This window comes from Kryptolebias marmoratus, linkage group LG7, assembly GCF_001649575.2.
Source record: "Kryptolebias marmoratus isolate JLee-2015 linkage group LG7, ASM164957v2, whole genome shotgun sequence".
Classification (NCBI taxonomy): Eukaryota; Metazoa; Chordata; class Actinopteri; order Cyprinodontiformes; family Rivulidae; genus Kryptolebias; species Kryptolebias marmoratus.
The window spans coordinates 11551746-11567568 of NC_051436.1; the positions used below are offsets into that span (position 1 = coordinate 11551746).

Sequence of the window (15823 nt, forward strand, 5' to 3'; positions counted from 1 at the left end):
ATTTGAGATTTTCATTTGTTGTCATTTGTAATCATCAAAATTAAACGAAATAAACATTTGAAATATATGAGTTTGTATGTAATGTATGAATATAATATACAAGTTTCACTTTTTAAATGGAATTACTGAAATCAATCTACTTTTTCATGATATACTAATTTTATGACCAGCACCTGTAGAGTAGATGATCAAAAAATAATTAATGTGAAATTAGAACTTTAGCTAGCAATTAGCAATCTTTAGCTAGTTAGTAACATGCTAACTTTGGTGCAAGCAACTTATTATTAAAAATGTAATTTATTCCAGTTCTTTAGTTAAAACTATAACAAATGTTAAAAATAACAGTTTAACACATAAGATAGTACTATATCAACAAAGAGATTAATACAGATTAGTTAAAAACTTAGCAGACAGTAGATGATCATCTGAAGGAAGATGCATCTCAGATATGAATATTTCACTTTCATCATCTTTTTTCAGAACACGTCACATTAATGCTGTCATGGTCAGGAACAAGAACTGAACAGGAAAGTGGCAAAAATGCAGCCAAAATCCAATGATCAACCTATGCGAGACCTTTATGAAACCTGAAGTTCTGCTCATCGAGGTCACTGAAAGATTTGGTGATTTCAAACCTTCGCTCCTAGTTGTAGTTATCGTCAGACACCAGTAGTAGTGGAGCCATCAGGCAAGTTCTTGGTTTGTTGCTAGTCTGCTATTAAAAGCAGCTTTGGATCTGATGGATCTGACGAAGACATTGTCTAAATGTTGAGGAACACTTGACCAAAAGTCAAATGCTACAACTCATGAACAGTCAACTGCCATAAAATCTGAACCACAAAAAGTTTATCTTTATCTGGTCTGATAATGGAGCCATACTGTTTTTTTTAAACAAAGGAAAGACAGTATTACGAGTGATACATTTTCCTTTGAGCAGAAACTTTTGACATCTTGGGTTCATTCTGACCCTTCACTTTCATCTGTTCCCATCCTAACGTGATGCCTTCTAAATATTTTTAAATACAAACTTGAAACTTGCACACGAGGGGTACATTTTACTTGTGATGAGGATGAAGAATTCACCCTGTGCTCCCACCTTTCCTGAATGTTTCTGTCTCGCACACGTTCTTTTTACTTAACCGGGTTTTGCATTCCATTAACACTGCTGGGTTTTATTCTTCTTAACCTCTAAAAAACAACCTCTGCCAATGTAAAGTCTCACCACACGAGAGCCAAAATTTCAGGGGGGGGGGGGGCAAAAATAATAGACAAATTAATCATATTGCACCAAATTTTCATTTGACTAATACTTCATTTTTTTTACTACTTCTGATTTCTCCTCTTTAGTTCAGTCCAGCAGGCGATCTGATATTCGAGGTTTACCTGGAAAAGCGAGTTCCAGAGCAGTGCTGTTTAATAAAGGTGAGCCTGTGTGTATTCCTCTGCTTTCTACATGTCCTGTTGGAGAGGTGAAATAAGAGGTTGGGGTGAAACCGGAGAAAGGAAGAGATGAAGGTTGATAGAACAGGGCTGAGACATCTGTGGTTTAACCTGATGGGATTACTGCTACAGAAGTGAATCAAAAGCAAACTAATCAAAGAAATCTGTTTAAATTGTGTAAGTAATTGCATTTTCTAAGGGCTGTCGGCTGCTGAAGGTCACAGACTCATTTTCTAAGTTTGCAGCAATGCTTAATGGGGTTCAGGTTAAAGACGACCACTAAGCTGCACAGATTGTTTCTAAATCTTTAAGTTTTAGTGATGGAGAAAGGTGTCAGATTTGTTTTGTTCAGCCCCGTTTGCTGAAAGAAAGGTCAGCGTTCAGGTTTTATAAACAGCATGTGCTCTCTTTGTGTCATGGTCTGTTGTGTCTAGGTTTCTCCAAGTATGCGGCCGTCAGAACTCGCAGAAATTGCGCTAAGTATGAAAAATGCCACTTTTAGGGCTGATGACCTCTGGACCACCTTTGAAGTCATTGAAAATGGAGAGTTGGGTATGCAAGATTTTTTTTTTTTTTTAAATTGTCTAGCCTGCATCCTGTAATACTTAGTCATGCTCATAAATTATGCACAAATTATCTTCACCACTTACAATTTTAATAACAGACATTATTTAAAGGAAGGCACAGCATGGAAACAAATGGCCATTGGTGTCCAAGGGTTTGCATGTGAAATGTTTTGCTTTATCAGTTTTGCTTTTCAGAAAACACCTAATGTCTGACAGCCAAACCTACAGTGTCTTCTTGCAATAGTGTTTTGTTTTAGCTTTGGTGGTGAAAATCATAGAATGCAGCAACAGTGACACTGCAAAGTAATGTATCAGAGATTCTTTTTGTTATGTAGACACAGTGTGAAAATGTGACCAAAAGCCTTCCTGAACAAGATAGTTGCAATCGTTTGATTTTGGGGGGTTCTTTAAAAAGTTTTGATCAAGTAATATCTCACCTGTTTTAAATAGCTCTTTAAACAACCATAATTTGGAGAAATAAAAATAAATTCTGACCAGATTGACAAGCTAACAGCTAGTCCAAGTCATGAGGCCAAGATCAAAGTAGATTGCTCATTTCCTAAAATAAAACTTGCAGTTAATGCAAACACTGTTTTAATCATCTTTACACCATTGTTAATTTTGCATTACATGGTTATCTTAGCTGAAGAAATGGGTTGGTCCTCTAGAAAGTTCCTTAGGCTGCAACACCAGTGCTGCAGCTTGCAAAAGTAAAGAAAACCTCAAACAAAACACAGAATTCAATGCAAATACTCATGTCTGGCAAAACTAATGGCAACTTGAAGCTTTAAAAAGTAGTGTTTGCATGAAAACCATATCTCATGATCATAGGCGATGGGAGGAACATGGATGGGCCAGTAAATCAAGAGCTGCCTTTCAGCTCATCACCACATCAGCACCCTCATTACTGCAAATAAAGCCCTGATCCATTGATCTATCGCCTGCTCCATTCAACAATCACTTGTGGACAAAATACTGAGAGGCAGAGGTGAGGCAGAGACTTGCCTACAAAACAAAGAGAGACTTTTAGATTATTTTAATCGAGAACTATGATGTCAGATTTGGAGGAGCTGGTTTTCTTCTCGACTGCTCCACACTTGGCGTTAAACTGTCCCAGTGCACTCTGAACGTCAGGGCCTGAAGACTCTAACAGAACAGTATCTTCTGCAAAAAGCAGAGATGAGACCCTGAGGTTCACAAACCAAAAACTCCCCTCTCCGCAACTGTATCTCAAGATCCTGTCCATGAACTCTACAAACGGTATCAGAGACGACGGGGGCAGCCCTGGTGGAGTTCATGCCGCGCAAAGAATGAGCTTGGCTTTATGCCGAGGATGCCAACACAGCTCCTGCTTTGGTTATGGCAATAATGGATAGCCCTTTAAATCAACCCTTGCAGCACCCCACAAAATGCCTCAAAAGATAAGGTCTTAAACCGTGTACTCGACAATCAGTCCTTCACGATCCACTCAGCAACACCACAAGGGTAAAATTCTATTCCACAATCAGGTTAAAAGCCACACTTTCCAGAGCCTCCTTTTTTAACACATTGGAGTAAACTTTCCTTGAGAGAAGTATCCCCAGATAGTTTGAAAATACCCTCTGATCCTCCCTTTTGAAAAAATATCTGATTCTGGCACTTGTCTATACTTCAGCGCTTGTTGCATTAAAACATTATTTAATTAAATATTACCAAATAAAGTCCAGCATCACTTTGTAGTGATAGCCTTTTTTTTTTTTCACTATGATCTGCCGTATATCCAATTAGAGCCACATCATCGTTAATGGTAAGTATTTTCTTTCAAGGCAAAAAATACCATCCCTCTCATCCACAGACCTTGTTGTTAGACGATTATGCTATCTCTCTAATGAACCATTCTCAGTGAACGTGGTAGCATACTGAGAAGTTATCAAAGCATCATTGGTTTGATGATATGCACATTAATTAATCATTTTTGCCAACATATGTCATGGATTACCTTCATCCTTTCCTGCATGATCAACCCAAAGAGCTGACCCACCTCATCACACATTAATAGGCAGCGACGGCTCCTCACGCCTCATATGTCTGCATTTGATCAGAGAAGAATCAAGCGAGAAGGAAGTCAAACTTGTCGTGAAGCTGCTTTCCTTCAGCGTCCCCCGTTGCACTTTTCATCGGTTCACTTAGAGTTTACACCTCGCTCTTATGTTTGTTTTCTTCCTCAAAAGTTGCAGAGGACACACCGTCCTCTTCTAACAAAAAGTGAAAAAAAAAAAAGGTGTGTTGAATCTGAAATGATGTATTTGCTGAGAGTTCAGCACATTTTCCATGCCAAACCAGTATGACCGAGGAAGAGTAAACAGTCGAGCGATTTTGAAGGCGTCAGCGTGACGGGTTTTGCTCATAAAGCCACAAAGTGGGGAGGGAAGGTGCAATAATTAGACATTTTGGAGAATAGCTGCAGATAAACACTGTTCCCAAAGACAATGGACAGAAAGGGGGGGGGGAGCTAATATTTGTTGGGAAAGGAGGAACTAATTCCACAGCCTGTGTCTGCAGAGATTCCAGCACAAAGATAAGCCCTCTGTTATTAATAAGTTATGCCATTGTGGCTCTTTTTTACCTCCTTCGGTTATGAAAAACACGGGGGTGTAGAAATGGAAGCATCAGAGCAGAGGTGGTGCTACACAAACTATCTGCTTTTTTTGGCTGACAGCATGCACCCTGTTCACCAATTAGGGGGAGATAATAGGCCTATTTTGCACATGAGTGTGTTTTTATAATCAGGTCCTGATATGCTGTAGATAATTCAAACTGTTCTGTGATGACAACGGGAGGAACAACAACATAATTTTGGCATTTAGTTTACACGTGTTAGTCGTAGATTTACCGATGTGAGGCTGTAGAGTTCGTGCAAGGCCAGAGAACAGAGTTGTTTTGTTGTTGTTTTTTTGATCCCTAATGTCTTCTCCTGCATTTCCCTCCCGATAAAATCAGGCATTTTTATTTTTGTCAGAACGCCCGTTGCACCACAGTGAGAAGATTCTTGAGCAGGTGTTGGAGTGGAGTACCTTGGAGTGCCCCAGCTCTGCTTTTCTTCTTATCAAGAAGTTTCCAGGGGCTAAAAGAATGGCCAATGATAAAGGTAAAGTACGCTATTAAAGGAAGAGATTGGATGTTTTTTTAAAGTGGCATTCTGTGGAGTTGTTATCAGCAATCAATAACTTACCTGCAGTAGAAGTTGCTCAGAGCATTATCAAGTTAGAATATCCGACAAGTTCTGTCAGGGAAGATGAGAGAACGGCTAGACTGAGCGAGGCCAAGACCAAAGCCCATTTCTGTTATCTTAAAACAAATGATCTCAAACATTTTACAGAAATGCAATGAGATTTTTTTTTTTTTTGTAAATATTTACATGTAAGTATATGGTTCTTTTACACTAGAGGTTCCCTAAAACTACCATCTGACTGGGTTGAGACAAACATTTGTTTTCAAATGATCTTGAAATGTTTACAAGGATTTTCATTTTCCTCACATAAGTTGCAGGACCTCACGCTCACATCGCCGTAATTCTTAACATGTTCGAAAAAAATTTACTTGACAGATCTTCTCTCAAAATAGTTTCCGAATCGCAGTGGGCATCTAAAACATGTCTGTGTCTAGATTTTGGGAGTCACAAGGTGTGAGAAATGAGACAATTTTGGCAGAGTTTGACAAACTTTTAAACTAAATTGTGACTGCTTGGAGACATAAGAAAATCTGATTTTCTAATAATCTAGACAAAACTAGGAATAAAATGAAAGTAAACTATGAACACATTGAGACATTAAGACACTTTGTGGCTAAATTGTAACAAAATAATTTGCTTGATATGTGCACAAACTCCTTGGGGATTTTGGCCTGAATTTTGAATTGCATCTTGTACCATTTCCTGGAAGAGGTGGCTATGGAAAGGGATGTCCGGGCTTCCCTGCTCAATCTGCTGCCCCTCTCGACCAGACACCGGAACACGCTGCAGATAATGGATGAATGGATAAACTAAGAAACTATTCGGAGAAACTATCTGATGCAGAACTCATTCATGTTGTTGTAGTTCAAATAAACACTTTTTTTTGTTTTAACACCACCTTACCTTGTTATAAATTATAAATGAAACTGTTAAAAATTCTGAAGGTGAATCTAGGTATAGTCACAAGATGTGAAAGCCCAATTAATTCTTAAAACTTTCCACTAATTTAGATGCAACTATCACTGACTAAACAGAGCCCATACATTCAGCCAAAGTTGATTATGGACCTGTTTTTCACAAAAAGCCATCCTATAGTGCTTGTCCATAGAACTACCTGCAGTAAAACAAAAAATATAATACAAGTGGCTATTTACTGTAATATTTTCTGCAAGATCACTGTTGTTTAACAGATTCCCAACAGTTTATAAAAGGCGACTATCTGAAGTTCAACGATGGATCCTCCAAGCTGCTGCCAGGCCACAAATTTCAGGACAAGTACGTTGCTCTTCACGCAGAGAAGCTGCTGCTTTACAGGGAGATCAAAGTAAGTACACTTGTTTCGTTTTGGATTCATCTGCTGTCACATTTACTTTAAACACTTAACCACAGTTTTTTTTTTTTTGGTTTCTTTTTGCATCTAACCACAACTCTAAAAAAACAGAGGGGAAAAAACTGACATCCCAAAGAAGAATAAAAGGTTCTAAAACTTCTTAAGAGCAGCAAAATGTATAACGGTGGAGCCTACATCACTGCAGCCTAATAGACCCCAACCCAGCCAGCCTCTGTGACACGTAGTTTATCTTTTTCATATTCCTAACAACATGTCTCAAGGTTCCAATTTTTCAAATTACAGAGAGAAATAAAATACACTGATGGCAGCAGGCTTTTTGCTCTTTATTTTTTCCTTCAAAATCAAAAAAAAAAAGAATAAAAAAAAAGAAAAAGAATACAGCATGTGCTGGAGAGAGGACAGCAGGATCGAGTTCCCTGGAGGGCTTTTCTTCTCAGTACATTTCTACAGTTGAAACATGGGATTCGTAAAGGAGTGTGAAGAAGTGTTAATAATTGATAGAGGGGCTGCATGTAGAGCCGGGAATGTAGGTAGGAGGCAAAATGAGTTGCAGCGACATGTATGCGTGTGTGTGGGGGGAGGGGGGGGAGGCGGGTGTTTCTCTCTGAAAGCTTCTCTAAATATGAGGTTTCAGAAGAATGTGCCTAATTACTGTGTAAATACAAGGAAAATTAGACATGTTACTGAAATTTAATTGATATTCCTTGGCCTCTGCAATTACTGCCAGGTCTGTATTTAGTGCAAATCATGTTGGATGAAACAGCGAATGGGGTGTGGGTTTTGATGTGTAGGTGTCAAAAGCAAACTGTAACTTTGATTTTTGTTTGCTTTGTTCTCCTTCACTTTGTTCTTTGTCAGCTGGAGGAAGAGGTTCGCCTGTAATGATTCACAAATGATTGTTGTTGTGGTTCGATTCAGTGGAATGACACAGATAATTAGCTGACATTTTATTTAAGTTTAGTTGATCGTGTTTTTTTTGTTTTTTTTGTAAGAACAATTTTCTTTTTTCAGACCAGAAAAATTCAACCTTATTTTTTCATTTCGTTTCAGAACACTAAAGCGGAGAAAACAATCCAGCTGAAGACTGTGAAATGTTACCTAGGCCTGAAGAAAAAACTCAAACCTCCAACTAAGTAAGCTGTAACTGTATTTTAGGATTCAGTAGTCTGTATAAACACATATACACTTATTGACAAAAACAGTTCGGCACTCAGAAGGAATGTTCTGGTTTGGACAAAATTTGGTACACATACAGACCAGCAATGGGCATCAAAGGACATAGGTAGCGACATCATGACTTGAACAATAATGTTGCTGGAGCATCTGTCAGTTAGTAATAACAGTGAGTGAAGGTCAGCAGACAGGATACCCTGTAGACACATTAAACAATATTTCTAGAACTCTGTGAAGTTTGATAGGGGTCACATTGTGTATTTGCATGAGGTTGGGTGGCTGTTACGTCCCGACTCAGCCAGAGGGTGAGAGACGTAACGTTAATATTCCCAGACAGTCTTAGACGGTGATAAGAAAAAGGGGTTTATTCTTGTTCGGTTCAAAATTGGGTGGCAAACAAAAGTAACCATAAACAATAAGCACAAACTCCAAACAGGAGGGAGACACGTGAAAAAACAACCCCAAAAACTAAAGAATACAAATTTCACTCAAACAAAAGTTGGGTCTTAACTTAAAGCGGGGCCAAATGGCTCTTGAACAGAACGTTTAAGTAATGGCTGAAAGCACCAAATACTTCTGGACAAGTGCAAAACACAAAGACAAAACAAAGACAAAAGGCTATCAGAGCTAACCGAACTACACAGCTTAAAGCAGAAGTAAACAAAAGTAACAATGCTTAAATCAGAGTCCAATAACCAGCAAAAGAGGCTAACTGTTCAAAGCAGAGGAACAGCTGCCCTGCGTGGAAGGAAGTGAGGGCTTAAATATGGTGGGTCTCCTCAGGGATAGGTGAAACCGACAATTGACCAGCCAACCACGACGTCCATGGGCGGCGACCAGGAAGGAGAGACAGGAAGGGCTTCATCCAATGGTTCCACAGTGAAGCCTGTTGACTCAGCGGACTGTACCATGAGGAGGAAGCAAAAAGAAAAGAAAAACACACATGGCCACTGGCCGTAACAGTGGCCTTATTGTTCAAATGTGGCCCAATGTTGGAACAAGTGGGTATTTGAGGGGACCAACACATGTTCTAAAGGTTCTAATCACTCAAAACAGTCCAGACCATGGGAGGTTTGTCGTATTGTACACAAAACATTACAAAAGCCATGTCATCTGTACAGAAAACATTACAAAAGCCATGTCATCTGCATCTGCCATCCAGACATGGGTGCCTTTACAACACCCTGTGGCATCCCACACCGCGTCTCGATGACTGGCATCAGCCAAATTACAAGTGCATAGACTGCAGTTAATACTAGAGCAGAGATGCCTGCATGAGACACATGGGACCACCAGTGTGCCTGCACTGTCAACTTCGCTTATTTTATCTGATAATACAATCACTGCATTACAGTCACATGACCATTCAACACGTGCAGTTTCATTTCCACGACTCCATCTGGGTGCATAAAAACAAGCCGAAGTATAATCTTAGACAATTCTGCTGCACCGCACAATGTTTGATCTTTTCACTTTTACCTCCAATAGAAATTAGCAGTAGGAGCAGTGGAGTTTCTTTGACAGGAATGCAATTAACACCTGATTCGGGTTCTTTTTTCTTTAAACAAGATATAAGCATGCGGTTATTTTTATCACATACAGAAAGCCTATTAGCAAGTAAAAGGTGATGAAAGATAAACTTTAATGAAAACATGAAGGTCAGTGACTACAAAATGCTTCTATAAAGAAAAAAATAATAATAATGGTTCCCTGACTTTTAAATGATCTGTCTCTCTTTTTGATAAATGCAGCTGTAAACAAACAAACAAGCACTTTTATGTTCCCCAGCTAGAACACATAAAAAATCATTGCTTTCAGGTATATCATTCCTAAAAAAGTAGAAATGTAGCCTTGAAAATGTATCTGTATTTTTTTGTGTGTTGAGTTCAACTAAAGTAAACTTAATGGGCATTCAGTCATTTGCTGCGTTATGATCTGCTCACATAATTGAGAAGGCTTTCACTGCCTGGTAAAGAAAGCTAAGCCTGTTAGGAACCCAGGTTTCTCTCCCTGTTTGTGAGGTTTGAAAACTCCATGGGCACTAATTTCACACAAGCTTCTATTAAACCACTGAACCAGCGTCCACTGCCACGTATTCACATTTTGTAGCAGTAGGCTTACTGTACATTCGAGAGTTTAATTAAAAATTGCCCAGTGGTTTATGAAATATTTTGCCAATGGAACGAGTTGACCCTAACAGTTAATGCCAAGTTTTTCAGGAAAGATGTCACACAATGTGTAGAGCTCAGAGTCTTTGTTGTGAATAACTTTGAGCTACTACCACACCAAATATTAGCTCGATATCTGTGAAACTGGCTGAGTCACAGCCATTTTTGTCTTCCCTAATGTCAGTTGGCTGTGGTGGCCTTAATGAATTGGGTTGACTCCAAAAGTTAATAAGTTGTAGCTATACACTTAGTTATTACTTCCCAAAAGGATATTACGCTTTCTCCTTGTCATCCCCTCAGATTTCACACCTGAAGGGGCAGTAAAGACCTTCTTGACCCCATCTTATTTTTCACTTTAAAGATATTGATTAAATGTAACAGCATTTTATGAAATGCAGATTATTAAAGTTTCCCTCTGTAAATGGAAAACACTGCTGCCGCTGTTTAGTTTTAATGAGCTGCTGTTATTGTAATTAATGACACATGTCAAAACTATTCCAGTTCTTGTTAGAGTAATAAAGAGGAAGTTTTCCAAAATCAGACCGCTCTAATTCACATTTCCTAATTATAATTCCTCATAATTTTCTTCGCGTCAGACTTTTTGAGTCGGGGGGGAAGTTTGTCCAGAAAGTGATTGTCTGTTACACAAACCTTTGTGGGGAGAAGAGCTGGATGCCAGGGAAAAAAAAAAAAATTAAAGGAGAAGGAGGGACGGAAGGAAAGGATGATGCGGCGTGCTATCATAAATATACTGTCGAGCAGGCTGTGAGAGAGGTGAAACGGTGAATAAAGAAATAAAGAGTGAGTGGTGAGGAAAATGGAGAGAGTTGTAGTGAGAGGGTTCGGAGAGGCAGCGCTTCAGTACCTCATTAGGCAGTGTTCTATCTGCGAGCGGCCCACTGCAGCGTTAGATCGGCTGCTTTAACTCACAGGAGTGGTGCTTCAGGCTGCTGCCTCTCCATCTCTGCCCCCTTTTTTTGCTTTGTTCTCTGCCCCCCCACTCCTTTTCTCATTTTCAGCTACAACTGTAAAGGTTTTTAGGGAAGAGGAAGGTGGTCTTTCCACCTTTGTACTGCCTGGATGATAGTTTTTTTTCCACACTGAATCACACAGACAAGTGCTCACATTTATTACTTTTTAGAAATATTGGATATAATGCAAATAACTGTATTGTTTGGATGAGAACATTTTATAGTGTTGGTTTTTGACGCGGTACTCGGATTCGTCAATAATGTTCAGACAAGCTAAAGCTAACTTGGTTGCTAATCTTAGCAACAGGGTGAGAGTAGCTAAATGTTTAGAAATTGATCTTGCCTCAGCACTATTGGCTTAAAAAGAATCACTAAACCTCTGCCACATGGATAGCTGTTTTTCATTTATACAGTTGCTACATATTGTAAAACTTTTCATTAGGCACACCTCTTATTAGCGTAATTCTATTTAAAAAAAGTATCTTCTTTTTGTGGTTTAATTATGACTAAATACAAAATTTAAAATGTTTAATTACTTCATGGTGCTAACCTATACACTGAGAGGCATCCAGAGGATCATTTAATTTAGCTTACAGCATTAAAACTGTGCAGTAACCGGCAATCAAATGAGATTTTATTTGCATTTGCTCCCGGATATATTAAGGTCTCTCACTTCCTAGATTTATACTTTCATTACCTGTTGTATTTTTATCAAGGTGCTGTACTGTAGGTGAGCAGCTTTTGCTCTGTATTGCCAGTTTGGCCTGGAGCATATTGATGGCTGCTCATACATAAACATCGGGGTTGGAACTGCACTAATTAATTCCACAGTGAAGCATTCGGCTTTGAAGGAAACATTTTTAGCGTGTGTGTTCTCTGTATACTTGTGGAAAGGTTTCGACCTTTTGTTATTGTTGTTGTACTTACTCATTAACTTAGTATTTTATTGATTTGAAGTCTACCAGTTAAAAACTTGTCTTCACATTTAAAAAAAAAAGAAGAAGAAAAAAAAAAATCCCATTTCTGACCTGTGTCCTTTTTGCTTTTTACAGCTGGGGCTTCACGGTGTACACCGATAAACAGCAGTGGTGAGTACCAAATGGAAGTTCTTCAGTTCAATAATTCATAGATTTAAATTTTATTCTTTCCACCTAAAATCTCTGCGATACAGGAAAAAAAAAGTTTAGTGGCGAAAGTTTGAGCTGAAGCACTTTTAATGATCTGAATGGCCTCTTAATGAGAAATTCATTGCAGCTGAAATAAATGAATGGTAGTCATGGTGAGAGGGCCGCTTCTGGTCGGCCCTTAGGAAGCCACACCATTAAAACCGACAGGTGAAGTGAATATGGTTGAACACCTTGTTACAATGTTCCGCTCGGACAGGTTAGATTCTGGAATTCATGTGCTTCTGTTGACATGTACCAGCCACTTAAACATGGTTGCACACTAAGCAAACACAACCATGGCAGCAGTAGTTCGTGATGACAGCAGCCAGCAGCGACGGTCCATTGTTCGAAAATTAAAAACCATCCCTTCTTTTTCATGTATCCATTTTCCCCAGGTAAATTTATTTCTATTATTGTCGACTAGATATGGCAGCCATTTTGAATCTGGTTGAACTCAAAAGTTAGTCTGTTGTATATTCACATGCAATTATTACTTTTTGAGGGTTTCATAAAATCCGTTCACTGGTTCGTGACCTGCAGACAAACACACACAGGCAATTACATAATTGTTCGCCTCGCATGGAGACGTGATAAAGTTTTAATAAAATCACCTACTTAATTTTACTTTCTTCCCATTTTTGTGACTTGGAAATGTCTTAGACAAAACACAAAATGCACCCTGATTAAAGTCATTACAATAAAATCAGCAATTTGGCCATAATTACCAAAAGTCATAGTTTGTAGAACATTGTAGCACCTAATATTTTGCTAAAATATTGTCATTTTTAGGAAAAGGCTTCATCTTTCCCATTTCATCACAGGGATAGTTTTGATCTTGAAAGGTGAAAGGATTAATTTAGACCGTTTTCTTTGCAGTGATTTCTTTAAGTGATAAGAACAGAGCTTCTAACCATAAAGGTCTCTTTTGGACCCCATCCCAACCAGATTGTTTAAATATGTTTTACCCGTTATCAACACCTCTGTACTTAAACAGATTAATCTTTCTCTTTTATCTTGCTATATTCTGCAGGACTTTAAATCATCTATAATTAAACCCAAGCCTTTATCCCTATCTTTTAGCCAACTACAGATAGATATCTAGCTTTGCTTTTATATTTAACGTCTTTGAAAATGTCTTGAAACACTAAATCGCCAATTTGCAGAACTAAGAAAGCATAAATTAAAAGTATAAATATATCATCTCCATCCGTAACTTTATTTCTAGGCTGAATGTTTTGTTCTGCATTTGATGCAACGGACCACAATAATTTCTAACAAATATATTAAGCTATAATTGCAGTCAAGGTACTACTTGGGACTGGGTTAGGTCTCGTAGAGTCCACTTTGTGCATGTAAACATTGGTTCTTGTCCATGTTCTAGAGTTTATTATGGTGTTCCACAGAGCTACGGACTCAAACTAATGTTGTTCTCTCTACAAATGCTCCATTTGGCCAATTTGTTCAGGAAAAATGACCAACATTTCCAATGCTATTCTGATGACACTCATTGGTACATAAAGCTATAGAAACGAATGAAGAAATGATTTACAAGACTGTCTCAGATGCAAAACGCCTGGTTTATCCTTTGTCTGCTTTTCAATTAAAACACAAAACTAGAGTCACTGTCCAGTTTCAAGTTTCAATGGATGGAATTACTTTAATTTCACATGATTTGTTTTTTACTTCTCATTTTAAAAATGTAAATACATAATAATCTTTGAAAAAACACATTGTTTGCCTTTATTGCAAGTATTATTTAGCCAGTTGTTCCCAAAGTTGTGAAACACAATGTAGAGGTTTTGAGAAGGTCTAAGAAATTACAACGAATTAGTCACTACAAAAAATTTGTAAAACGATTACCATATTTAGTTTGAACTGCAACAAAGATTTTAAATGGTAGTAGTAGTGAGAAAATAACACAGTAGTTGAGGGAGCTTTGTAATAAATGGCACATTTGTAATATTTTTCTACTTCAAACAGTAATAATCAGACTCTTTAGTTTCAGCGATTTTTTCTTTTATGGATCAAAATCTGAAAGATTTGGGAACCACTGGTCTACATCAGCAGTGGGCAACATTTTTTTCAGATGGCCATTCTTAATTGGTTAATGGGATCAAAGAACCACAAATTAATTGAAACACTGGCATAGTGTGCTTACTTTGTCTAGCATGCAGAACTTTACATCTGCAGAAATACATGCACACGAAAACGTAGAGCTAAAATTTACTGCACTTTTGCAGATTGCTGATCATTTTGTCAGATAATTTTTTTAGGTAGATTTGTTTAAGCCCATTATAGGGGTTTCTATGAGAAATTTAACAGAGCTTTCATACTTGTTCAAAATACTATAATACTTTATCATAATACGACATACAAAACATAATGTCTGTGAACTAACACTTGTGACAGTTAATTAAGGCACCAATTCTTTATTGGTAGAAAGAAATCATTTCTTTTTTTTGAGATCTCCATTCTTTGTCAATAATTTTCAGCACAACCTTTGACCTTTAAAAACTGGTCAAAGAAATGTTCAAGCCTAAAAGACTAAACTGTGGCCAAAAAGCTCTCTATGTTGTAAACCAGTTACAAAGTTAGTTTAAATTTTCTGCTCGAGTCATAACTGACATCCTTGTTTTCTATCATTTATTTTTAAATTGTTTTAATGTTCAAGGGCTGTCTCTGGCCGTTTGGTTTTATTTTGGTATAAACAACGCATGACCCAAAGTTGGGGTCATGAAACCATAAGTGAGGGTGTAATTTCCAGAAATCAAATATTGTTTAAAACGTATTAATAGCACATTGTGTCACAGTTATTTTAAAAGTACAGTTCTGATAAAGGAATAAAATGTGCTGTTTTTGAATCTGTGTTCTTTGGTCTATTTAGCAATCTTTCTCTCTCTGATGCTGTTATTTTGTCTCATTGGGCTGCAACTATTGGCGACAAATTACAAACGGCATTCGCTTAGAGTTTCTAAAATATCTTAATACGGTCGCAAGGGTTCCCAGCTGCTTTGCTCTCATGTCACTGGAATTTTGAATATGTTCAAGAAATTTCGGACACGGCTTTACTCTCATAATGGTCAGAGTCGTTGCAAGTGTCTAGAACCGTCTCGTTTTATTTTTTATGAGTCAGAAAGAGTGAGAGGTGTGAAACAACTTTGGGAGAATTTGGCAACTTATGAAACCAAATTGACTGATTCAAAAGAAAAATAGAGAGTAAATTGCAATCAAACTAAAAAATGTTTAAGACTTTTAGTGACAAAATTTTTTCTAAACAATTTGCACATCATTTGCATAAATGTCACATAAATGTTGCGTGTTATTTACAGGTGGCAAACTTGTCATAAGTACCAATTCAAAGTGAAACTCAATAAGAATTTGCCTATTTTCTTGTGATTCTGTCTCTCCAACTAGTCTCCAACAGTTGCAACCCACTGAGATACAGGCATGCATTTCCTCTACTGTCGCACTTATTCCTACAGTGGTACAGAACATGACTGCAGAAGTACCGAACAGCAAACTGCACAAACCCGATTTAGTGGCAGGTATTACTTAAACCATCATCCTAGATTATTACTTATAGTAGTAATCAGTGCTGCAAAAGCATACTTTACACAGGCACATTCACATACAGGTGCTGGTCATAAAATTAGAATATCATGAAAAAGTAGATTGATTTCAGTAATTCCATTTAAAAAGTGAAACTTGTATATTATATTCATACATTACATACAAACTCATATATTTCAAATGTTTATTTCGTTTAATTTTGATGAT

The 15823-nt window shown here is 37.7% G+C and overlaps 1 protein-coding gene across 5 annotated transcripts in view; it reads left to right on the forward strand.

Annotated features, from left to right (window-relative positions):
• Positions 1-15823, forward strand: part of zmp:0000000660 (arf-GAP with Rho-GAP domain, ANK repeat and PH domain-containing protein 2) — a 165419-nt gene that overhangs the window by 142861 nt on the left and 6735 nt on the right. For all 5 annotated transcript variants that reach the window (XM_037976413.1, XM_017426249.3, XM_037976414.1 and 2 more), the window contains 6 exons: positions 1348-1422; positions 1875-1992; positions 5005-5133; positions 6408-6541; positions 7619-7701; positions 11933-11968. In XM_037976413.1, the coding sequence (XP_037832341.1) occupies positions 1348-1422; positions 1875-1992; positions 5005-5133; positions 6408-6541; positions 7619-7701; positions 11933-11968 (575 nt within the window). The remainder of the gene's footprint in view (positions 1-1347; positions 1423-1874; positions 1993-5004; positions 5134-6407; positions 6542-7618; positions 7702-11932; positions 11969-15823) is intronic.